Source organism: Saccopteryx bilineata, chromosome 12, assembly GCF_036850765.1.
Source record: "Saccopteryx bilineata isolate mSacBil1 chromosome 12, mSacBil1_pri_phased_curated, whole genome shotgun sequence".
NCBI classification, from domain to species: domain Eukaryota; kingdom Metazoa; phylum Chordata; class Mammalia; order Chiroptera; family Emballonuridae; genus Saccopteryx; species Saccopteryx bilineata.
The window spans coordinates 41,499,904-41,526,989 of record NC_089501.1 but is presented as its reverse complement, the minus strand read 5'-3'; the positions used below and the strand labels follow the sequence as shown (position 1 = coordinate 41,526,989).

General features: G+C 38.4%; 1 protein-coding gene across 8 annotated transcripts in view; it reads right to left on the bottom strand.

Annotated features, from left to right (window-relative positions):
• STXBP5 (syntaxin binding protein 5) overlaps positions 1-27,086 on the bottom strand; it is a 143,235-nt gene that overhangs the window by 67,706 nt on the left and 48,443 nt on the right. For all 8 annotated transcript variants that reach the window (XM_066248449.1, XM_066248452.1, XM_066248451.1 and 5 more), the window contains exons 8-9: positions 18,110-18,233; positions 6,021-6,099 (exon numbers count right to left, since the gene is read on the bottom strand). In XM_066248449.1, the coding sequence (XP_066104546.1) occupies positions 6,021-6,099; positions 18,110-18,233 (203 nt within the window). The remainder of the gene's footprint in view (positions 1-6,020; positions 6,100-18,109; positions 18,234-27,086) is intronic.

Sequence of the window (27,086 nt, the reverse complement as noted above, 5' to 3'; positions counted from 1 at the left end):
GGTTTGCCACAGCGGGTGTTATGACAAAAGGGGATAAATTCCTCTTAGTGGTGATTCTTTAATGTGGTCCATTTCTTAAGAGAACTGACTCTTGCAATGGTCTGTGGTACAGAAGCCCACGGAGTTCAATGGCACACCTGCTTCATTCAATACCTGAGCCATCCAGAGTTGCTTCATGTTGAATATATGGCCCTGTCTGCCTACAGCTTCTTATGTAGTAAAAAGAAAGAGTAGGAGTAGAGGAGAAAAGAAACTAGAATTTAGTCAAACACCTACCATGTGCCAAACACATATTTCTTACTATCTCTATTTCACTGAGGTAAGAAGAAAAGGTCAGTAAGGTTCTGCAGCTTGCTGAATATAAAACAGTAAGTGGGAGAACTGGGATTTGAACCTAAGTCTGACAATCCAAACCTGACTTATTCCACTAATCAGGGCTGTCAAATACTAGGGCTATGACTCATCATAAGCAATGCATTTTACTTCATGATACGATATACAGATACATAAATGTATACAAATGAATAAAAGTTTCATGAACCTATACTTACCTTTAAAATATATAGTGCACTCTATTTCCTATTCTAGTCTATAAGTTAAAAATCAATGGTCACGTCTGACCTGTGGTGGCGCAGTGGATAAAGCGTCGACGACCTGGAAATGCTGAGGTTGCCGGTTCGAAACCCTGGGCTTGCCTGGTCAAGGCACATATGGGAGTTGATGCTTCCAGCTCCTCCCCCCTTCTCTCTCTCTGTCTCTCCTCTCTCTCCCTCTGTCTCTCCCTCTCCTCTCTAAAATGAATAAAAAAAAAATTAAAGAACAAAAAAAATTAAGAAAAAAAAATCAATGGTCACAATGAACAAAGTTATTTTCAGAACTCACTAACAGATCACCATTACCTGATGTCTTTTTTTTTTTTTAAGATTTTATTTATTCATTTTAGAGGGGTGTGGGGGAGAGCAGGAAGCATCAACTCTCATGTGTGCCTTGACTGGGCAAGCCCAGGGTTTTGAACTCGTGCCCTCAGCATTCCAGGTCAATGCTTTATCCACTTAACATAGGTCAGGCTACCTGATGTCTTAAAAAAAAAGAATCATTGCCCTAACTCAGTGTTTCTCAACCGAGGGAGGAATATTATATTAATGAGGTTAACTATTCTAAAGTCTGGTCAACCTTGCCACTCATACATGTGCTTTGTGAATACAGTATCAAAGAACTACTACATTTTAGAGGTTTGTTCAAGGTTATCAACTGCTATTTGGGGACAACTGGTATGTGAGAAAACTGACTTAGAATGTTCCAAGAGCTTTATATAAATTAGTTGGATCTTCATTACAATGCTGTGAGATAGAGCCTACCATTCTCGTCTTACAGAAGAAGAAACAGGCACAAAAGCTCAGATTTGCCCAGGACTGCACAGTAAGCGAGCAGCTGAGGCCGGAGTCAGAGCCACGCGGCCTGGCTCCAGAGCTCCCTCTCTTCACACTCTGCTCCAGCACCCCTGACGCCTGCAGCTGAGGCTGGAGTCAGAGCCACGCGGCCTGGCTCCAGAGTGCCCTCTCTTCACACTCTGCTCCAGCACCCCTGACGCCTGCAGCTGAGGCCGGAGTCAGAGCCACGCGGCCTGGCTCCAGAGTGCCCTCTCTTCACACTCTGCTCCAGGACCCTGACACCTGCAGGGCCTCACCCCTCACTCACATTCATTTTTCCAGAACACAGCTTCAACAGGATTGACTCAACATTTAACTTCTGACTTTTTAAAAGAACTGGCTATGTAAAGAATACTGCCATATCTTTAATAAAAGTGCTATTCATGATACTATCATTGTTCCCTGTGTCTAATCTTTCTTGATATATGCTTTATTTGAAAATAAAAGTAACACATCTTGGTTTTAATTTTTGTCAGAGTTTACTTGTGCCTAAGAGTTAAACTATGCTTTTGTCATTAACAGGTAATGGCTAATTCTTTATGACCATGCCTTTCTACACACCGGCCTATCATTTTCTTCCTCATATCCAGTATCCTAGGACCGTGATGGTGAACCTATGACATACGTGTCAGCACTGACACACGTGTAGCCATTTTTGATGACACGAGGCCACATGTGGCCGCATACCAGAGAAGTATGGGGCCGCATGCCAAGAAGGACGTTTCATCCTCGGCTCCTGCATAGCCAGGTGCAGTAGCCGAGGATAAAACATTTGCTGTAGTGTAGACACTCTGTGCTGGGGGTCTGTAGGCCAAAACAACAGAACTCCAGCACAGAGCATCTAGTTCTGGGACTTCCGGTTAGGCCATTAGGAAATCTTTGACCTCACTTCCGGCCAGTGGAGCAGGGAGCAGCGGAATACCGCAGGGGATGCATCTCTGGGGCCCCTGTGATCGCCATTACCAGCAACCACATAGGCACAGCAACCACCATCCAATCTACTGTTCTGGGGTGTCATGGATTTCTAATTGATCATCATTACTGAGATAAGTGAGGGGGAGGCTGGGAGAGGTGAGGGCCTGTGCTATGGGTGCCGTTTCCCACCATTAGAAATAGCAGCAGCCTGACCAGGAGGTGGCGCAGTGGATAGAGCGTCGGACTGAGATGCGGAGGACCCAAGTTTGAGACCCCAAGGCGGCCAGCTTGAGCGCAGGCTCATCTGGTTTGATCAGAGCTCACCAGCTAGGACCCAAGGTCGCTGGCTCAAATGAGGGGTTACTTGGTCTGCTGAAGGCCCACGGTCAAGGCACATATGAGAAAGCAATCAATGAACAACTAAGGTGTCACAACAAAAAACTAATGATTGATGCTTCTCATCTCTCTCTGCTCCTGTCTGTCCCTATCTATCCCTCTCTCTGACTCTCTGTCTCTGTAAAAAACAAAAACAAAAAGAAATAGCAGCAGCCATCTTAATTTACATAAGATGCAACCTGCAGCATTTCAAGACAGCATCTGGGCTCAGGTGTTTGTCGACTTGAGGTCAAAGCTTGAGAATCCAGAAAGGCGCCTCTTGGAGAATCAAGAGGAGTGCCACTATGAACAGGAAATTTGGAGTGCCTGGAGCCGATTACCAGACACTTTTAGCACCCTGAAAAATATAGCAATGGCTTTACTCACAATTTTTCCCTCTACATACTTTTGTGAGACCTTATTCTCAGCGTTAAATAATATCAAAACCAACAACAAAAAAACAGATTAACAGATGAAGTTAGTAGCGCTTGCTTGGGCTTGAAGTGTACAAAATACCAACCTTCAATTGAAGATTTAGCCAATGAAATTCAACAACAAAAAAGTCCCTAACAGGCAAGTTAGTTAAAGAATTCCCCCTCCCCCTCACTTATCTTAGTTCACGGCACCCCACACAAGTTAAATAATATCAAGACCAACAAAAGAAACCGACTGACAGATGAATAATGAAGTCACTAAGCAGGTAAGTCAAATGATTAGTTTTTGGTTTATTAAATACAGTTATATATTACCATTATACATTTTTGTTATTTAAACTATAAATATCATGAAATTATAGTTTTTTTCCTCGAAGTGACACACCACCTGAGTTATGCTCAGTTTTTTGGCGAATTTTGACACACCAAGCTCAAAAGATTGCCCATCACTGTCCTAGGAGCTGGACAATTAGAAGTGAGACAGTTATATCCTATGCTTTCATTGAGACATGCACTAAATAAATAATTTCATTATTAACAAGTATAAGCTCTAGAAAGGAAAAATAAAGCATGCTTTCAGAGTATACTACTGAGGGACCCAACCTAGTCAATGTGGCCAAATCGTCCTTAAAGTAATGACATTTATGCTGAGCTATAAAGGAGAAGGAATCCTGCCTAGAATAATTTTTAGATAAACAGAAGAAAATATTGAAGATCATCAGGAGAGAAGAATGGCACTGCTACTCAACTTTGGTCATCTGTCAAGAGGAACTAACAGAACACCTTCTGCTGGCATCGCCCAAGTCCCTCACTAGACACCGGAAAGGTGGGGGCTGCCTAGCTTCCTTAACTGGAGGTGGCTCTGCTCTAGGGGAAGAGGGCAGGGCAGCAGTGCTTAACACTGGCGACACATCAGAATTCTGGGCACCTATGTCAAGAAACGAGGCCATGCAGTGGGAGGAAAAAATCCCATCTAATTTATGAATGTCCTAACCCAGGTGGAAAAAAAAAAAATTGAAACGTTGAAGATGACTGCTACAGGAAGGTGATCCTATTGATCAATTTTAAAGAATCCAAAAATGCATACAAAAGAGCTAGAGTTTTGCTGCTGCTGTTGCTTGTTTTTTCATCTGAGATCCTAGTAAAAGGAAAAGTACTGCCGCCATCCTCTAAGAAACTGGAAACTCATAAAAATTAAAACTATACCAGAGTGAAAAACAGGGGAAAAGGGCAGGAAAAAAAAATCTTCCCTGGACTTCTGCCCTTACTGACGATCAATATCTGTTAAAATAGAGATTAACTCAGAAGATAACTAGGACTATTAATTTAAATGGTTAGACATTTTATTTTATGTTGCATTTTAAAGACAGGATTTTTTTGTTTCATCCTCCCCCACCCATCATTTTTGTTTTTTGTTTGTTTTTTGCCGCCATATTTTACTCACATTCCTTTGCCATTGGACAAATGTAGCAAAAAAACAAACAAAAAAACAATTGGTAGTAGGAGGTTTCCTATTTAAAAAAAAGGGTAGCCATTTATAGAAAGTTTATTATGTGCCAGGCACAGTGTAAAATGTTTTAAATACATGATTATCTCAATTCATAACAACAACCTTTTGACCTATTATCACATTTATATTGCCAATGACGAAAGTGAAGCCCAAAAATGTCAAATAACTTTGTGCCAAAGGTCGCACGGTAAGGAATGCTGGAATCAATTAAACCAATGCTATTCCTTTTGGAGTTCATTCAACCTACTGCCTGAACACTGTATCTGACAGATCCCAGAGGAAGGCTAGACGGGATCAAGGGGGAAAAAAAATCAACTTTAATGATTTGTCAGCTTAGTGTCTTTTCCCAAATAACAGGGCTGAATTAAATGAGATTTGGAGAAAAATTGATTAAAAAGGGAAGTGGGCCAGTTATAACAACCAGTGTTTATAAACTGGTATACAGAAAACATACCAGTTGGTCTAAACTTCAGCGTGCATCAGAATCTCCTGCGAGTCTGCTGAAACACAGACTGCAGGGCTCTGCCCACAGTTTCTGATTCAGGTCTGGGTGGAGTTCACGGGTCTGCATCTTTAGTAAGTTCTCAGCTAATGCTGCTGGCCCAGGAATCACAATTTGAGTCCCACTGGACTACACAGACTACATAAGTTCACTCTCTTACATAGCTATAGTAAATAACACCACACACTTTTTCTGCGAAACTAGAACATAAAGAACTCCTTTCGAGTTTAAAAGGATGTGAGATTTTAAAAATACCATTTAAAAACATTTTTCCTAAATTGTATTTTAAAATATAACATCTGGTCCATAGAAAAAATATTATGTAAGATATATAAAGTATAAAAACCATACAATTCTTATATCTAATTCATTTATAAAGGCAATCAATGTATTCAAACACAACGAAGCTCCTTTAATATTAAACTACTTACTTTAGAAATTACCAAATATTCTTATGAGATTTAATTTTTGAAAAATACATATAAAATTTCATACTTAACAGTATAATAGGTTAATTTTTAAATAATTTTTCTTTATTGCTATTTCATAATTTTCACTAGAGATTAAACTCTGTATTAACTGAAGACTAATCTAACAGAAGGTATGAAGCTTGCTGAGAAAAATAATTCAAGCTTTACGAACATACAGCAGAACTGCTAAAGACAGAGAACACAAAGAAGTATTTTATCATACACTTACCAATTTTAGTTTTTTTTTTGAAATAACGAAAGCATAATATTTAAGACTGGGCTATACCATTCTACAGTAGGCCTTCAAAAATAATGACAGAACAGCCCTCAGTGCTATTTGAGCAATCACACACAATGAACGTCGGCAATGACGTAAAATCTTACCCAGATCTAGTCGTTTTGAACTCCACTTTGAGGATAGGTTTGCATGGTTCTGGCTTCTTCCCATCCTTTAACTGTTTTCCTAAAATACATTTTCCTGCATTAAATTCTAAAATTCTCAATTACTCAATTCGTACATTGATAGTTTATAAAATAAAAATGAAATATAATAAAATCCACCATGAAACATTTAAAAATGACTCTGATAGAGGTATTTAATACCTCTATAATATTTTTAATACATAATATTTTTAATACAAATATTTTAATACATAATATTTTTAATACAAAATATTTGAAATAATCAAATAAATTTACTGATTGAAATTTGGTGCTGAAAAGTAAATAAAATGAGTAACTTTGTAACAACATTTCTGCAATATAGTTCTAGCAAGAGAAACTGATAGTCTTCCCAATGTTCTTAATCACAGATGAGCAAAATAAAACTTCAATTTGCTAAAAAGAATTCAAGTTTTAAGATAGCTACATTTGAGAAAAGTAGATATAAATCAGATTTTTAAACAATTGTGACAAGCTACAAAATTAAACCCTATGCTAATAAATTCATTTATATTTATCCTTCTAAGGTAAAACCCATCCACTGTGATGTCTAGAAGGCTGCTAAAATACACCAACCTCATAAGGTCTCAGGGACCCACACTGTCAAAATGTTTTGATTATTTTAAAAATGTTTATTAATTTCTGTTATCTATGTCTATAGGGTCATTGTGGAAACAACTCAGAAAAATATGAAGATAATAAATCTATGACCATTTCTCAGAGATTAATCATTCTAAATAACATTTTTCTTAGATGCCAAACCCATACCCATACCCCAACACTTACCTTCCTCTTCCCAGTTTCCCCTTCACCATAATACCTTTCTCATTCGAACATACTTTCATATTTTGTCTGTTCACCTCATCAACAAGAATGTAAATTACATGAAAGCAAAGGTTTTTCAGTGTGTCTGTGTTTTCTGCTGATGTGTACCTGGTGACAAACGCTATCTGGCATACAGTGGGTGCTCAATAACTATTTCATGAGTGAATAATTAATCATTTTTCCTTTGGATTAATTCCTAAAAAACGGTATCTGAGCCAAACTGTATTCTAAAAAAGATTGTACCATTTATACTTCTATCAACAATGTAAGTATTGTGCCACACCTTACCCAAACAATACATATAACATTTTTTTCTGATTTGATAGTTGGAAAGGGTATCTCATTTTAATTTGTTCTTTTTTTCCCTTAGCCTTTGCAACTGGTTGAATGGACCTGGAGAGCATTATATTAAGTGAAATAAGCCAGTCAGAGACAGATAAGTACCCTATGATTTCACTCATATGTGGAATCGAATGAACAAAATGACCTAACATGCAAAAAACAGAGACCAACCCACAGAAAGCAGGCTGACATCTGTGGGAGGGGGTGCTAAGTGAGGGGGGTGGAAGGATTGATAAAAATAGAAAAAAAAATGTAGTTTTTAATCCCTAAATATTCTTAGGCTTACTGGTCCTCTGTATTTCTTCTATTTAAAAGGGCTTATATCCTTTACCCATGCTTATATGTAATCTCTATATTTAAAAACAAATTTAATATTCAAAGTCATTAACATTGTATTTATCATATATTGCTAATATTTTCCCTAGTGTCATCTGCGATGAAATTATTAGCATTTTTTTTAATTGCACATTTTTAAAAGTATATGTTTAAATAATCAAGTCTATCAGTTTGGTCATCTCTCCAGGTAAGAAAAGTTAAAATTTCAAACTGCCAATTCTTCCAAAATTAATTTGCAAATTTAATGTAGTTAAGATCCCAAAAGCTTTCCTTGGATTTGAAGAGAATAACCTTAACGTTCACATTGTGGACTCAATGCCCACGAAGAGCTAAGGAAATTAGGAAATGAGATCAACTTTTAGAATGACACAGTAAGGACCTAAAGGTGAAACTGCTTTACACAACAATTGAAATACTAGCCTGGAAATGAACCAAACCCACAAAACAAGTGGCACATTGTCTAACCAGTAAAAACTGCACACTGGAGACAAGGAGGACGGAACCTTGTGTTGGAGGGCTAATTCCATCCCCTTCACACACACCCCCCACCCTTGGTGACCAGGTAGGAACAGAAGGGATCAGCCAATATAAAGCACCAAAATTTTTTTCTGCAGTTCTGTTAAAACTAGCTTCCCCTGAACACAATCAATATTTTGCTCCACTTGCAGCTCCCTGGAAAACTATATTCCCAAGGTGTGGTGGCAATTTCACTTGGCACAGACATCAGCTCAGAGAGACAAAGGGTCCTACCTTATAGGGCATTACAAAAAAGAACAGTAACCTGCTGCAACATCTAGCTGCTGAAGGCTATGGCTTTCCTTGAAACAAAGGAACCCGAGCACAAATTTAAAAGAAAATCCTGAAAACTAGACATATTCCTGGGGATCTAAAATGCCACACACATGTGCAGGGCTGTGTGCATGCCCAGGAAAGACCCGGGCAGGAGAAGGTCAAGGTCCCAGTCCCTCATTTCGGGACGACTCTGAGAACCTGAGCAGATGGAAAGTCAAGAAACCAACTAGATGGCAGAAAGTAAAATGAGCCATAATAGCGACTGCTGGAGGAATGCTGGAAAAGAGGTCCTCAGCCACGGCTAGCAGAAATATGGAGGAGACAGCCCTTTTTGAGAGCAGTTTGACAACATTTATTAAAAACAGAAGTCAAAAGAATTCCTATAAAATATGTACAGGATGGTAATGGCAACATAATTAGTAGCGATCAAGAACTGAAAACAAAGTGAATGCCCATTAATTTGGAAGTGCTGAATAAATTTGTGAAAAAACTGTTAAATAATTGCTATTATATAGCCATTAAAATGAAAGAATTAGAGCTATGCCTGATGATAGGGGAGATTTTCCTAAAATAACAGTGCATTAAGAAAAGATGCAAAAAAAAAAACACCCTAATATAATTCTACTTAATATATAACAGTAACAAAAATTATGCTTATAAATTGTGTTAACACGTCCTGTAAGACTTTTAACATCACTTAGCTGATATGGCAGGAAAGGGGACCTGGCTGCCGAAGGGGGAAAGGCTGAGGGAGAGGGACCTTGTATTATATGATCCCATTTGAGTAGAATGATGTCGTACGTGTATGATCAGCCTTTTTTGTCATTCCCTCCTTTGGTTTCATGCTTAGGAAGTCCTTCCCTGCACAAAAATCAATTAAAGATTTTTTTGTAATCTTGTAACTGCTTTATAGTAGTTTCATTTATTATATTTAATTATTCATTTCCTAAAGTATGCTTTGGTATAGGGAAGGTATTTTTTCTGTAATTAATTAATATATTATCAATCATCTCGGTGCACATTTTATATTTTGAGCTATTAGTGCCAGAGAATAAGCTGCACATTTTTAAAGAGCGTGATGTGACAGGTTGTAATACAGGTATGCACCTGTCAGCACTCTATTGAACCATAGTAGCTTGCCACATTAATAAATAATATAAAATGTCACCTTCATTACATTAAATTTTTATGAAAATATGCACGTCAACTGGCATTGGAGCATCCAATACTGTCTTCACTTAGGATATTGGAGGATCACTTCTTTGATGGTGCAGTGCAATCTCCAACCTCTGGCATTCCAGTAGAACCAGGAAGTGACCAGTGATGGAGGCAAGCAGAACACCAGAATGAAGGACTAGAAAGGACTGCTGGAGGAAGAGACTAGATTGCTGAGGCAGAAGAGGAAACTGAGGGGAGAAAAGGTATGGAAAACAAAGGTTTAAATCTGAAAAGTATTCCTTCATGCTGTACAAGGCACGAAGTAATAACCTCTACATCAACCTGTTCAGAGACACAGGGCCTTTCAGTAAAGCATTAAATGTCTGCTTGGAGGAAGGCCAGCATCAGGCTTTATCTCCCACCATCCAAAGCTCTAATGGGAGTGTCAGACTGATATAATTTAGAATTACAGATGCAAGTTTTACATTTATTTTTAAAAATTATTGTTTTATAATTTTAATGAAGTAAAACTGTAATTCAGACATATGTCAATTTAATTTATTTCAGTATTCACTGGTAATCTTTCAGTGGCTAGAATAATTTTAAAAAAGAACATCAGGTCCCAGGTTCAATTCCTGGTTAGGGCACACAGGAGAAGTGACCATCTACTTACTTCTGCTCCCCTCCCCTCCCCTTCTCTCTCTCTTTTTCTCCCACAGCCATGGCTCAACTGATTTGAGCATGTCAGCTCCAGGTGCTGAGGATGGCTCCAGGTGCTAAGAGGAGCCTCTAACTCAGGTGCTAAAAATATATAGCACAGTTGTAAGATCCTAGATGGGCAGAGCATTGGCCCCAGATGGGGGATACTGGGTGGATACTGGTCAGGGTGCATGTGGGAGTTTTTCAAGTCTGAGTTTCTATATCTTGTATAAACCTGGCTTAACTGTTTGTCTTGCTCAATAATCTTCTGATATTGTTCTATTATATCTAGCATTTAAACGTATAAAAAACTTTAAAGCAGTTTAATTTTTATTTCTTTATAAGTAAAATTTTTTTCCACTCCTTGCTACAATACTAACAGTGTAGTTTCATTATCACTATAAATCAAAATGTTGCAGTTTTTACAGTGATCTTTCTTCATTAATCTTGCTTGGAAATTAGTCCTTTTGATCTCCATACTCTGGTTTTATTTTTTTAAACTCAGGTTTTTAAATTTATATCACCGATTATTGCTTATGTTCCACAAAGGTTAATTTATTCATCAGTAATCTAAGACTAACCATTTTCTAAATCAAATCAAATAATAAGGCACTAACTGAGATTTTATAAAGCCCATGTAAATTAAAGGATGTTTACAAGATCACCAGATTTCACCACTAGGTGTCACTTTACTTACTTGCTATGCCACCTGAGTAGCAACAATCTGTGCTTTCAACCACCTGTGAATTATCTTGGTAAATTGTTGAGAAGATCCGGTTAATTATAAACACTTGGATTGGTAAGTCACATAGACCTGCATATCTGATTTCTTCTTGTCTCTTACTATGCCCTGCTTCCTATTCCCGTACACCACCCAGCCACAATGAATTACTTGGTCCAAGTCCTGTTGATTCTAATTCCAAAATTTTAGTCATGTATGTCCAGTTCTTCCTATTTGCAGTCACAATTGAACTCTTCATTATTTTTTGTTTACTAATGGAATGGCTCCCTAACTGGCCTCCCACTTCTGCCCCAGCACACCTGATGCACTACCATCAAAGTAATATATCCAAAATGTAAATTTCTTATTTCTCATGATAAATCACTTACCAGGTCTCCATCACGAAAGCCAAACTCTTTAGTATATTTTGACGTATATTCATACCTTGGTATGTTTGTTTCCTGCTACTTGCCCAAAGGAAATTTAAATTCTGATCATACTAAACTAGTGGCAGTTTTCCAAGAACACTGTTTTTGATTATGTCTTTGTACCATCTGACTAAAATGACCTCTTATGTTCTTTTTTTTCTCTTAACACCTCACTCATCTTTTATGCTCAAGGTCATATAACCTACATTTGTGAAATCTTCCTACGCCCTTTATTCAAAACACACTCACTACTTCTGTTTCTACATCATACTACACATGCTTTTCTCAGCACTTACTGTAATGTAATATAGTTGTCAATTTATACATCATTTTCATTCATTGGATTACGAGTTCTTCAAGGGCAATATATATCTAGTATTTAATCTCTGGTACAGAGGACATGATCAATTAATGTCTGTTGAATGAATAAAGATGTATTAAAAATGAGTAAGGATTACTGACAAAAACAAGTGCTTCCTAAGTTTTTAATTTTGCATTTCGAATGCAAACACATTTTCTAACTGATACAATTGTTACGCAGCAGTTATGTTCACAGGCTAGAACTGGATGCCCAGCACGTAGCCATCACTCAAACATGACTGTTGAGCACTTGAAATGTAGACAGTCCAAGTTAAGATGTGTTTTAACTGTAAAATACATACTAGATTTTTCAAAGAGTACAAAAAAAAGTAAAATATTTTGTAGGTTGATGTCATGTCAAAATGTCAGTATTTTGCATATTTAGAGTTAAGTAATACTATTAAAATTAATTTTACATATTTGATTTTATTAGTAGTATGGTAAATTTAAAATCATACAGCTCACGCACACCTCTATTGATTAGTGATGTTCTAAGAAAAAAAGGTTCAAAGTGAAGAATCAATTGTTAATAACAGCAGTCTAAAATCGCAAGGGTATCCTTTCTTTAATGAGTGTGGAGACAGAGTTGTTTTACAAATGGACTGGATACACATATATATCTGGGGTTTTTTTTTGTTTGTTTGTTTGTATTTTTCTGAAGCTGGAAACCGGGAGAGACAGTCAGACAGACTCCCGCATGTGCCCGACCGGGATCCACCCGGCATGCCCACCAGGGGGCGACGCTCTCTGCCCACCAGGGGGCAATGCTCTGCCCCTCCGGGGCGTCGCTCTGTTGCGACCAGAGCCACTCTAGCACCTGGGGCAGAGGCCAAGGAGCCATCCCCAGCGCCCGGGCCATCTTTGCTCCAATGGAGCCTTGGCTGCAGGAGGGGAAGAGAGAGACAGAGAGGAAGGAGAGGGGGAGGGGTGGAGAAGCAGATGGGCGCCTCTCCTGTGTGCCCCGGCCGGAAGTCGAACCCGGGACTTCTGCACACCAGGCCGATGCTCTACCACTGAGCCAACCGGCCAGGGCCTATCTGGTTTTTTGACTCTTGACTAAAGGCAATGGAATTTACGATGTGCTTGTTCAGGGTCCAAAACTCCCCAAACTTCACTGATGACTTCAGTGTAGTAGATTTACTGAAGATTGGCAACTGGCTTAACTGGTTTGTCAAGAATGACTTTATCATTTGAAGTGGCTCCTGAGAGTTTGTCTTTGCATTCCTAGAAGTCAGAACGTGGTGGCTGGAGCTAGGAGCCTCAGCACAGTCCACTTGTGCATGTAACTCCTCATGGGAGCTTGCTACCAGCATCTGACAGAATGCTTCCCTGCATTCTTCCTCCTGCTGCTCCACACCCTTGCCCTTTAAATAGAAGCCTTATTTTGAGTATGCTCTGTGGAGTTGGGTAAGTAATTTCAAATATAAACTGGGGTAAACTTTGCAATGAAGCATATAAGAAACTGAAGTATGGTTTTAGTAATACTGAATTTTTATGCTTTAGGTGAATCTTAAAAGAAGATTAATAGAATTTTGTGTATGTCACATCCTTAAAATATTAAAATGACTTTTTTTTATGTGAACTTCAATTTTATTTTTCCTTCAGCAACCCATAATAGAATAAAAGGTCCCCAATCATGATTTATTCCTTGATACATTTATACCTCCAGAAACTAAAATTTGAAATGTCATTACCTATGGATATCTACTTATTTTGACCACCTAGCATCTCTATTTCCTTTGAGAATCATTTGTTCTGATGAAGATAATCACAGAATATCTACTCTGCAACATACCACACATGTGCACGCACACACGTGCGGTGACAGGATAGATTCTGTGGGGACTTGGGCCAGCAAATCACTTAACCATGATGACTGCACGTAAGCCATGCCAAGACTATCAAATTTCTTCCCTTCCAAACAATGAAAGCCCCTCTGTCATAGGAGAGAAACAGGTCAAAAGAGAGAGAGAAGCAGTGGTCACCACCTAGACTCTCTAAGCAGGAATATATATTATATTTACAACCCACCAAGATGAAATGACTTTGCAGGGTCAATAAATAGTCCCAAATCAGGCTTAATTTCCACATATGCACAAAACTTTATACCTCATTTGGTCCTGTCTATTTACATATTATGAAACTAAGTCCCACAGAACAGTAATTAGCTCCACAAGGATTTTCACACAAAGCAAAGCTAGAGTTGCATTCCAGGTCTCCTGCCTGCCAGGAAACATTCTCTGATACCATCAACACTAGATTAAAGAGAGCTATCACCTTTTTTCTGTTTTAGTTAATTTAAAAAGAAATCACATGTTGAGTAAATTTCTCAGATACAGAAATAGAGAGTTGGAGAAAATAGTACAAGCCATCTCAATACATATAGTAAAATTATCCTTCATTATATCATAAGATTCTTAAATGAATTCAAATTATTCTACTTGGCTGCCCAGTTTACCATCACTAACAAAATAACTACTATATCCGTCAGAATAAGAATCCACTATCAAATAATTTTTGTAATGAAGGTTGTCATCCAAGCCTAGTGACTTAACTAGCAAATCTGGAGAACTGTCTCATAATTTTAGTTCCAGCACTAGACCATCATTTTTCAAAGTGTATTTCATGAAGGCCCTGGCCGGTTGGCTCAGCGGTAGAGCGTTGGCCTGGCGTGCCGGGGACCCGGGTTCGATTCCCGGCCAGGGCACATAGGAGAAGCGCCCATTTGCTTCTCCACCCCCCTCCCCTCCTTCCTCTCTGTCTCTCTCTTCCCCTCCCACAGCCAAGGCTCCATTGGAGCAAAGATGGCCCGGGCGGGCGCGCTGGGGATGGCTCCTTGGCCTCTGCCCCAGGCGCTAGAGTGGCTCTGGTCACGGCAGAGCAGAGCGTCCCGCCCCTGGTGGGCGTGCCAGGTGGATCCTGGTAGGGTGGATCCCGGTCGGGTGGATCCCGGTCGGGAGCATGCGGGAGTCTGTCTGACTGTCTCTCCCCGTTTCCAGCTTCAGAAAAATACAAAAAAAAAAAAAAAAAAGTGTATTTCATGAAACATTAGAGGAATCACAAGATGTTCTGTGAATAAAGATACTAAATTCAAATTAAGTTTGGAAAAAGCCACATAAAAAATGAATATATAAACCAATACAGATAATAAACATAAACAAATTAGTATTTGTGGAATATATTTTGGGGGATACTACTCAACTTTTTGGTCCTACCTTATCAAGTAAATAACATATAGCATACTCAATAAGCACATCACAATTTTTAGGTGCTTTCATTTCAATTATTATCTCAATGTATAGATGAGACTGCTGAGGTTCCAAATGTTAACTGACTTCGCCAAGTCACAGAGCCAGAAACTATAGATTCAGGGCTTGACCACAAAAAGTCTACTGGCGTTAAAATTCCATGTTAGGCTGGTGCAATATTACATTTTCTAAACAGATTCTTCAGAACCTCTTAAGGTATTCTTAACACTAAATATACAGGTAGGAGTCTCAAAGTACAATTGACTCCTGACTATCAAGGTAACCCTTATAAATATATTTTAAGAATAAGGTATTTATTCTTAAATGGGTTTAAACATGAAAAAAACAAAATTGGACACAAATTTAAAAGTCTAGGACATTTAAAGTAATTTACCATAACTGTTTGTTAGAAGAGCAAGAGACTAACACTTTAATTACTGAAGAAAAAACCCTAAATTTAGTAATAGTAATGAGAAAAAAAATCAAACTAAATTTTGATCCACCAAATCAGATATTTAGTATACTGAAAATTATATACTTATTATGGTATAAAAACATAATTTTGTACTTTAATGTATAAAAATGCACTTCATTTTATAAAAAAAAAATGCACTTAGTTTTGCCACTGAACTCAGCTATCGAAATAAATATAAACTTAAAATGAAAAGCTAATATTAATACCACCTTCAATACTAGTTCCATTTCTTCTGGATCTGACCGTTCTCTAAACTAATCATCTACTTTTTTGGTTTTGCTTGATCCCTAGGTTCTAGGAAGCTTGGGAGAACGAAAAATTTATGAGAATTCTCAGGGGTACTACAGTGATTAAGGACCTAGTCACTAACAGATGGAAGAAAATGAACTAGGGAAAAATGAAACCTACTACCATAGGGCCATCCTCTGGATATATGCACAAAGAGATCTGTAGCAAGTCTAAAATACATGCTTATGGCCCTGGCCGGTGTCCTCAATGGATAGAGCATTGGCCTGACATACGAATGTCCCAGGTTTGATTCCCAGTCAGGGCACACGTGAAAAGTGACCATCTGCTTCTCTTCCCCACCCTCTCCCCATCCTCTCTCTCTTCCCCTCTAGTAGCCAGTGGCTCGATTGGTTCAAGCGGCAGCCCCAAACGCTGGGTGGACCCCAGTCAGGGCACACGTGAAAAGTGACCATCTGCTTCTCTCCCCCACCCTCTCCCCATTCTCTCTCTCTTCCCCTCTAGTAGCCAGTGGCTCGATTGGTTCAAGCGGCAGCCCCAAACGCCGGGTGGATCCCAGTCAGGGCACATGCAGGAGTCTGTCTCACTATCTTCTCTCCTCCCACTTAAAAAAAAAAAGTATTTTTCGCCCTGGCCGGTTGGCTCAGCGGTAGAGCGTCGGCCTAGTGTGCGGAGGACCCGGGTTCGATTCCCGGCCAGGGCACACAGAAGAAGCGCCCATTTGCTTCTCCACCCCTCTGCCGCGCCTTCCTCTCTGTCTCTCTCTTCCCCTCCTGCAGCCAAGGCTCCATTGGAGCAAAGATGGCCCGGGCGCTGGGGATGGCTCCTTGGCCTCTGCCCCAGGCGCTAGAGTGGCTCTGGTCGCAACATGGCGACGCCCAGGATGGGCAGAGTATCGCCCCCTGGTGGGCAGAGCATCGCCCCTGGTGGGCGTGCCGGGTGGATCCCGGTCGGGCGCATGCGGGAGTCTGTCTGACTGTCTCTCCCTGTTTCCAGCTTCAGAAAATAGCAAAAAAAAGAAAAAAAAAAGTATTTTTCTAGAAAGATACCTGCTATCACAGGTAAAGTGTATATTTCACAATTTGTGGCTTCAAGAATTATTATTTTTACCAGAAACAGACAAGTCTAAAAGCCCGAACTGCCAGATAGATAAAATAAGTTTTAAATTTTACTGTTTAATTTCTACATTGCAATATTTCAGAATGTACCCAATTATTTAAAAAAGCATAGGCATTCATATTTTAAACCAAGCAATGAAATATTAGCAATAGTTACAAGAATATTCTTCAATATACTACCATTTTAAAGAACAGTTTCTTTAATATGATTTCTGGGTAAGAATTTCTTAGGGTGGGGATAGAAAATACTGATTAATAAAGGCATACAAATTCCTGGGCTCCACCTAAAACTCAAAAGAATTTGCTCCTAATACATGTTTTTCATAAGTCCTTTAATAAAACCTTCTTCTAAGGTTTTGTAAATACGACTTGTGAAAAAGAGTGAACCTGGCAGGCCTAAGACTGCTTTCTGTAACAAGGCTGCCTTGCCAGGTTAGGGTTAGGTCTTGGCTGGCATCTGGTAACTTGGTTTTGAGACGGGTTCCACCATTCCCAGACTGAAGGGGGCGCACTGTGATTAGGCTTTCAGTACAAACATTCGCTTTGTGATGAATCTCTGCCTTCCTTGGGGGAGTCCAAAATGTTGGTGTGTGTTAAAGCAGAAGGTACGTACAAACTGATGCCAGTAAAAACTGGACAGCTGAACTCAGCATAGCCTCACGGGTGGAAAACATTTCAGACGTGTGGTAATAACTCACTGCTAGGGGATTCAAGCATGTCCTACGTGACACTCTGGGAGAAGACTCTGGACATGTGAGTGTGGTTCCCTTCAGATTTCATTCCATGTGACTTCTCTGTTGACTGGTTTTGCTTTGCATTGCTTTGCTGTATCTGGTGAGTTTTCCCAGTGAATCCTCAAACGTGTAGTACTCTTAGGGTACCCTGACACTACTTTTAATACATAAAATTCCTTCTGCAGATTTCCAAGTTCAATAAACTGCTATATATGCATTAGCAACTTGCAAATTGTTAACTTTTAAGATGACAAAAGCTTAAAGTCCTATATTACTTACAAAATGACTTTCTGAACTACTAATGAAACAGTATTCAAAAGATAATTTCCTACTTCAAAATTTCTCTTTCAATTGTAATTATAGTTAATTTGAGATTTTATTACATGATTGCGACATATTATTTCTATATGTATAATTATTTTTAATTCCATCAAAATTTGATCCATCCTTATCCTTAAATACAAACAGAAAACAAATCCAAACGCATAACACACAAAGCAGTTTACTGCCCAGCCCAATCTGAGCAGTGTTGAAAAGCGACCCTTCTTACCATGGGGAGTGATGGTCTGTACAGGCTTAGCAGGGGACCTCACGTTCCACACGGTCAAGGTGCCGTCGGAATGACTGCAAATAAACTGTTTTCCTTCATGATGCCAAGCCACAGAGTGGATAGCCTAAGAAAAGGGGTAAAGAATTTCATTTTTTAAACCAAAAATTTATTTAAACACCAAGCTATTCATAACTGGTATTGTATTTTACCTTTCACTTAAAATATTTTTATATTTCCCAAACTGAAAATAATGTTTACTTTACATTCCCATACTTTAGCCTACTTGTAATACAAATGAGATTTAAGTTAGTATTGACAGTATTTTAATTCTTATTACTTTATTTACTCCTTAACTCAGCATAAGAGAAATACTCTAGTGATATGTGTGCGTGTAAAAATGATAAAATCAGGAAAACAAAATAGATTCTTAAACTTTTAGAATAAAGTATACCTAAAAAATTACCAAGTAAGTAATTACAAGCAATATCCCATAAGAAAAAGTAGTTGCATTGGCTTAGAACAAATTTTTAAATTAACTAAAATTCTAAGAAAATAAAAACGTAGATTTGAAATTAAGATCAATTAAAAATACCTGAGGTTGATCTTCAAAAGTATTATTCATTTCTCACAGTAAGTACTGTAATGATTTTTAAAATGTGAAGAGATTCTCTTTTGACTGGAAGTTTATTTTACACATTTAAGTCACTTAAAATTATCTGAAAAATATTTTTATATAACCAAATACATTTTCCTTCAATCTTTTGTTCTAATATTATTTAATTTTTTTGTTTGTAAAATTTTAAAAAGTCATTCTTCTAGGTTCTTTAAATTACCTCTTTTGAACTCAACTTAATATACTTCTAGTTTTTAATAGTCAATTGATTTTAAAAGCTACCCTATTAGAGTATCAGAATTGCAGATTATACAAAATCAACATTTACTATGCATCTCGATCAATGTCCATTAATTTAGGTTTTGCATATGGTGGTTAATTTAAGTTAAATGATACAATATTATGGATCAGACTTAAAAATTTAAATGACAATGAATAAAGACATTCAGAATTTTTCTAAATGCCAATATTTAACAATGTTTTATGTTTAAAATCTCTCTAAAAAATCCTAAATAAAATTTTAAAACAGTATTAAATACCTATGACATTCCACAAACTCAATCTTAAAATAAGCAATCCCTTAACAGATGAATTATTTCTGCAAAATATGAGCACTGCTAAGAAGCTATTCACAAAGCTATTTAAATCTACTTCTTTACATGGTAAGGAAAATACAAGAAGTCTACAGTGTTGTCTGGAACCTATAAATTAAAAAACTTGTATCATATGTAAATATGTACATTTCATTAATACATAATATAGAAATAAAAAACTAATATTTCTAACATGTCAAAGAAAACAAAAAATATATCTTTATTTGAAAGTATCTTTTATTTATTAAGCTACCAAATTATTAAACATTCCAAAAATAAATACTAATTATAGGGACCAGTGGTTCACAACTATTATGCATAACAGTGAAAAAAATATTACAGAAAATACCCCACTAAAGAAAAATATCAGCCCTGGCCGGTTGGCTCAACGGTAGAGCATCGGCCTGGCGTGCGGGGGACCCGGGTTCGATTCCCAGCCAGGGCACATAGGAGAAGCACCCATTTGCTTCTCCACCCCCACCCCCTCCTTCCTCTCTGTCTCTCTCTTCCCCTCCCGCAGCCAAGGCTCCATTGGAGCAAAGATGGCCCGGGCGCTGGGGATGGCTCCTTGGCCTCTGCCCCAGGCGCTAGAGTGGCCCTGGTCTCGGCAGAGCGACCCCCCGGAGGGGCAGAGCATCGCCCCCTGGTGGGCAGAGCATCACCCACCATGCCGGGTGGATCCCGGTCGGGCACATGCGGGAGTCTGTCTGACTGTCTCTCCCCGTTTCCAGCTTCAGAAAATAAAAATAGAAGAAAAAAAAAAAGAAAAATATCAAAATAAACATGCTATAAAGATGAAAATTTCTCTTTTATGCAATTTGCCAAATACAAACCCAACTTGATACCAGATCTCACTGTTTCCAATACTCTCACTCTGATATTATTTGTAATACTACATGTTACATATGTATGTTCATATAGCCTATATAAGTATAGCATATATATAAGTATTTTATATATTTTATGCAACATATTTAATACTGTATGCATATACAAAAGTATATATATAGTATATGCCACATATAAACTATATATATAGTATAAATGTTGCAATTATACTTTTTCATTAGAGTTTTTAAAAAAATGAAGTAGAAATTTATGTAAACAAAATGGAAACAGCACATCTCATTCATTAAGCAAATCTGTCACATGCTCAGAATCAAAAGATGGCCAAGGAGCGAACCTGAATACTCCACTGTAGAAGATATGAAATATAAAGTAGAAAGCATTATTTGGGATTGAGAAATTTTGTGTAAGTCAGCTTGTTTTTTTTTTTTCTGAAGAGAATATACAATCTCCAGAAGACTGAGAGGTTACTTGATTTTTTTAAAAATGGAAAACTATAGATAGAGATGAACAAGAGAAACAGGTAAGAGGAGAGCTGGAGGGCAGAATACATGGAAAGCAGAAGAGCATAATAAATGAGAGATATATAAAAGTTGTAGAAGAAAATGCATTCAGCGTAGAGTGAAAAAAGTACAGGAAGAGGAGGAGAGATGGTATGGCCTTTGGTGCAAGCCACAAAGCAGTATGTACAATTACATGCAGGGTCTGAAAAAAAGAATCTTTTTTTTTTTAATTTTAAAACATTTTTATTTTATTTATTTACGTTTTTACGGGGACAGAGAGAGAGTCAGAGAGAGGGATAGATAGGGACAGACAGGAACGGAGAGAGATGAGAAGCATCAATCATCAGTTTTTCGTTAGACACCTTAGTTGTTCATTGATTGCTTTCTCATATGTGCCTTGACCGCGAGCCTTCAGCAGACCGAGTAACCCCTTGCTCCAGCCAGCGACCTTGGGTCTAAGCTGGTGAGCTTCTTTTTTTTTTTTTTTGCCCCAGCCAGATGAGCCTGCGCTCAAGCTGGCGACCTCGGGGTCTCAAACCTGGGTCCTCGGCTCTATTCACTGTGCCAATGCCTAGTCGGGCAAAAAAAAGAATCTTAACTATAATAAAGCTCATGAACCAGTAATGAATTAGGAGCCTCACAATATTTTTATCTTTAATAATATTAAAAGCAAAAGAACTGTCTACTCTGATACCCTCTTTTAAAAAGAAGTATCTAATTATTAGGCTTTGACAAAAGTAGTATATATGATGCTTTCTACTATTCCTATAAAATAAGACGGCATCTTGAAGAATACTTTTCTAGAAAGAGAACAGGCTATTTATCAAATTTTGTACCCACTAACTCAAAATAGTGGCAAAACTGAATAAATTCCCTACCTGTTGGTTTTGCAAATCAATCAGTATTGTTATTAAAATCACTTAACACTAAAAGTGGTATATATCCTAGTACACCCGCTCTTACTTTATACATATACTGATAAATCACATTCGAGAAGCAACTAGTATGAGTTGATGCTTCCTGTTCCTTCCCCTCTTCTTTCTCTCAAATGAATAAATGAAATCTTTCAAAAAAACAACAAAACTGAAAATAGAAAAACATTTGCTTCTATTTTGAAGTCTTTTGTTTCTATTAATGATACTATCAATCTCCGGAATACTTTTAAAAAAAGATTTTATTTGCCTGGCCTGTGGTGGCGCAGTGGATAAAGCTTCGACCTGGAATGCTGAGGTCGCAGGTTCAAAACTCTGCACTTATCTGATCAAGGCACATATAGGAGTTGATGCTTCCTGCTCCTCCCCCCTTCTCTCTCTCTCTCTCTCTCTCTCTGCCCCTCTCTAAAATGAATAAAAAGAAAAAAATGTAAAAAAAATATTTTATTTATTGATTTGAGAGAGAGGAGAGAGAGAATGTGGGGAGGAGGGAGCGGAGGCAAAAGGTCGTAGTAGTTGCTTCCTGTGTGTGCCTCAGCCAAGCCCGCCCACGACCTCAGCTTGCCAGGTGGACACTTGACCCACTGCGCCACCACACGTCAGGCCTGACAAATATTTTCTAACGGACTTAAACCAAAAACAATTTCTGTTCTCCCAGAAAATAAGATTTATCTTATTATTCAACTCAAATGCAACACTGACCACTACTGTAATTATATACTGTTGCTAAAGCCCTTAGAAAATTGTGAACAAAATGATAAAAGAAAAATAATTTTATAATGCAGGCTTTGATTTCAAATTATAACCTTGCAAATACATGTAAAGGAAATACTGAAAAACTTTAGTTTTATTATTCTCATGTAATCAAATAATAAGGTAAATGCTTAGAGCACTGAATAAATTATTTCTTGTATATATGAATAACCCAGTAAATGGTGCAGCTTTGGCCGTAGTGTCTTAACTTGTGAAAATTTCAATATTAGTTCCATCACAGAAGGGAGACAATAATAGTATCACTTAATTGAACAACAATTACCGGAAAACACATTTTGGAAGATAGTTGACAAAATTTTAAAATGTTAAAATATTGAATATTAAATGATTTACAGTTTCTTTCTCTGTTGAGATTTTAAACAGGCACAAGTTGAAAATAGTCATTTCCATGAAAAGTAAAACTCAAGTTTGAGTAGGTCTAAATTTCCATCTCATATCAACTGCCTTCAGCATAAAGAACTTCTTTTAAACATGTTCTGTAGTAGAAGTCTGCGAGTGATGAATTCTGAGTATTTTATGTATATAAAATTCTTTATTTTGCCTTTGTTTTTAGAAAACATGGCCGAAGATAAAATTTTAGGTTGTCAAATTACTCTTCAAATACCGTATAACTGTTCTGTTCTGTTCTGGCTTGCATTGTTTCTAAGGAAACCATCCACTGTCATTTTTTTTTTTTTTTTGATCCTCTGAATTTAATGTGTTCCCCCCACCCACACCTCTAGTTGCTTTTAAGATTTTCTCTCTTTTCCACCACTAGCTGTAGTTTTAAGCAATTGAAATATGATGTGCTTTTGTATAGCTTTCTTCATGTTTCTTCTGCTTTGAGTTCACTGTATTTTTGCAAATATGTTTTGCATCCACACACCCCTTTTTGGCATTCCTATTAGACTTATTATTAGTTTGACATATATTAGCTTGAAGCTGTACCATAGTTCAAGGATCACTTTTTTTTCAGTTACAATTGACATTCAATATTATTTTATATTAACATCAATTGTGCAGCATAATGGTTAAACATTTGTATAACTTATAAAGTGATCACGAATAATTCTAATACCCACCATCAGCTTGTTCTCTGTATCTGAGTCTATTTCTGGTTTGTTAGCTTATTTTGCTCTTTAGATTCCACATATAAGTAAAATCATATGGTATCTGTCTTTCTCTAACTTATTTCACTTAGCAAAATACCCTCTAGGTCCATCCATACTGTCGCAAATGGTTAAGATTTCACTCTTTTATGGCCACTGTATAATATCACATGCACCACATTTCTTTATCCAATCATCTATTGATGGGCATTTCAGTTGCTTCCTTTCTTGGCTATTGTAAATAATGCTGTAATGAACACGAGGGTGTACATATCTTTTCAAATTAGTGTTTTGGATTTCTTCAGATAAATACCCAGAAGTAGAGTTACTGGGTCAGAAAGTAGTTCCAGCTTTAATTTTTTTTCCTTTTTTCCTTTTTTTTTTTTTTTTTTTTGTATTTTTCTGAAGCTGGAAACCGGGAGAGACAGTCAGACAGACTCCCGCATGTGCCCGACTGGGATCCAGCCGGCACGCCCACCAGGGGCGACGCTCTGCCCACCAGGGGGCAATGCTCTGCCCCTCCGGGGCATCACTCTGTCGCGACCAGAGCCACTTCAGCACCTGGGGCAGAGGCCAAGGAGCCATCCCCAGCGCTCAGGCCATGTCTGCTCCAATGGAGCCTCGCTGTGGGAGAGGAAGAGAGAGACAGAGAGGAAGGAGAGGGGGAGGGGTGGAGAAGCAGATGGGCGCTTCTCCTGTGTGCCCTGGCCCGGAATCAAACCTGGGACTTCTGCACGCCAGGCCGACGCTCTACCACTGAGCCAACCGGCCAGGGCCAGTTTCAGCTTTAATTTTTTGAGCAACACTGTTTTCCATAGTGGCTGTACCAATTTGCATTCCAATAAATAGTGCACAAGGGTTCCCTTTTCTCTACATCCTCAACATTTGTTATTTGTTGATTTATTGATATAGTCATTGTGACAGGTGCAAAGTGATTATTTCATTGTGGTTTTACTTTGCACTTCTTTGATGATTAGTAATATTGACCATTTTTTCCTGTCTATTGGCCAGCTATATAAAGAAATGTCTTTTCAGGTCCTCTGCCCATTTTTTAATCAGATTTTTTGTTTTTATAGTGTTGAGTTGTTAAATTTTGGATATTTAACCCTTATCAGCTGTATCTTTGGTGAATATGTTCTCCCACTCAGTGCATTATTTTTAATTTTGTAGATGGCTTTCATCTCTAGGAATTCTACTTGTCTTTTTTAAGTTTTCTATGTATTTCCTCAACATATTCATGCCTTTATCTACCTTCTTGAACATAAAGAGTAGAGCACTGCTTAAGAAACCTTTTGTAAGTCAAAATGGCAAAAAACAACCCTGGCCATTTGGCTCAGTGGTAGAGCGTCAGCCGGGTGTGTGGAGGTCCCAGGTTCGATTCCCGGCCTGAGCACACAGTAGAAGCGCCCATCTGCTTCTCTACCCTTCCCCTCTATCTCTCTCTTCCCCTCCCACAGCCAAGGCTCCATTGGAGCAAAGTTGGCCTGGGCACTGAGGATGGCTCCATGGCCTCTACTTCAGGTGCTAGAATGGCTCCCACTGCAGTGGAGCAATGCCCCAGATGGGCAGAGCATTGCCCCCTGGTGGGCATGCTGGGTGGATCATGGTTGGGCACATGCAGGAGTCTGTCTGACTGCCCCCCTACTTCTAACTTCAGAAAAATACAAAAAAAAGAGAAAAGGCGATAAAGCAAAGAAGCAATTCCCATTAATGTATATTACAAATTTTTGAGCATTCCCAGACCTTAAATCAAACTCACACTCAATGTCATCACTTCATTCATCCCAACGTGTTAATTACACCCATTTTTATGCTAAGTGTAATACTCTTACAAGCTCTTTTAAGCTCTTTTGATACATTAGGACATATCTTGCTAATGAATGCACAAAATAAATCAAGAAAATCAAGATAAAGCACAGCTGTTCACAGACTCAGTCCCAAGCTACGGTGGCTTGATGCTGAGACGCTGAGTAGTTCCCAGAAAGGGGCTCGGCAGAGCCGCTCTGGCTCTGTGGGCTTCACATGGCCTCCGTCATGGCTCCCAGCAAAACAAGCACTGAACGCTCGCCAATTTCACTTTCTGCCTTTAGTCATAAATGTGAAAATCCTCTTCAGATTTCTCTTGGTTGGTTAAAGAAAACAGGTCTATATTAAAGTAATTGTTTTGCAGAAGTGAAGTGGCATAACGTGAACTTTAGAAAAGTGGGGAATTCCTCAACAGTCATGCACCACTTACTGGTGAGGATATGTTCCGAGAAAGGTGCCGCCAGGTGATTTCATTGTGCAAACATCATAGACATAGAGTATACTTACACCTACCTATAGCCTACTACACACCTGGGCTGTATGGCATACCACACCACCTGTGCCGTCATAGACATCCTCATGCAACACAAGACTGTGTTTATCTTAGTATCTTTCTCTGCTAATTCTACCACATCTGTCATTTCTGACTGTTTCTACTAACTGCGTTTTGTCCACAGTTTGAATCATATTTTATGGCTTCTTTGCATGCCTCATAATGTTTTATTTGGATGCTAGCCACTGTAAAAAATTATGGTGGATTATTATATTCTTTTAAATATTTTGAACCTTTTTTCTGGAATGTAGTTATACCACTGAGAAACGGTTTGGACTTGGTAGGCTAGGAGGCCCGTCTTTAGGACAGTGCTAGTTCGGCCCTGCTGCTGAGGCCTCTGTGAGTGCCTTCCCCGATGCCCTGTGCATTACAAGGTTCTCTACTGTGTTGGGAATGTGAACTATTTTCAGCTTTGTGTGTGCTGTAGAACTTGTTCTACCTACTCTTTTTCAGTAGATCTTTTCTAAGCCTCACACCCATGCACTTACAGGTATTCAACTGAAGACAGGTAGAGAGCTCACTGCCAACTTTTAAAACTCCTTCTCTAGGCAGTTCTCTACTTTCCGGTGCCTTACTGTACAAGCTCCAGATGTTTCGTCTTGCCCACTTTCCCAGTGCTGTTTCCTCAACTTAGGGAGACTGCTGGGCTTCCCTAATGTATTGAGATCATGAAAATCTATCTAGTTCATGACCTAAAGCAACTGAAGGACTCACCTTGTTTGTACTCCCTCCTCTAAGCAATGCCTGGTTCTGCAATACCTGTTGTCTCATTTCTAAAAACCACTATTCCATACATGCTTTCCAATGTATTTATTTAGGCAAGAGGGTAAATTTAGTCCCAATCACTCCCTAATGGCTAAAGCCAGGTCACTATTTAAATACATAAAAACAAAACCAAAAAGTCAATTTAAAAAATCTGCTTTCATTTTAACATAGAAAATAGATCTATATGCAACTCCTATATTAAAACTATTATTTCTTTAATTTCAAGTTTGTTTGTTTTTTAAGCAAGAGAGAAGAGAAGGACAGATAGGAAGGGAGAGAGATGAGAAGAATCAACTCATAGTTGCAGCACCTTAGTTGTTCACTGATTGCTTTCTCATGTGTGCCTTGATACTTGATAGAGGGGTTCCAGCTGAGCCAGTGACCCCTTGCTCAAGCCAGCAACTTTGGGCTCAAGCCAGTGACCTTGGGCTTAAAGCCAGTAACCAGGGGGCCATGTCTATGACCCCTTGCTCAAGCCTGTGACCCTGCACTCAAGCAGATAAG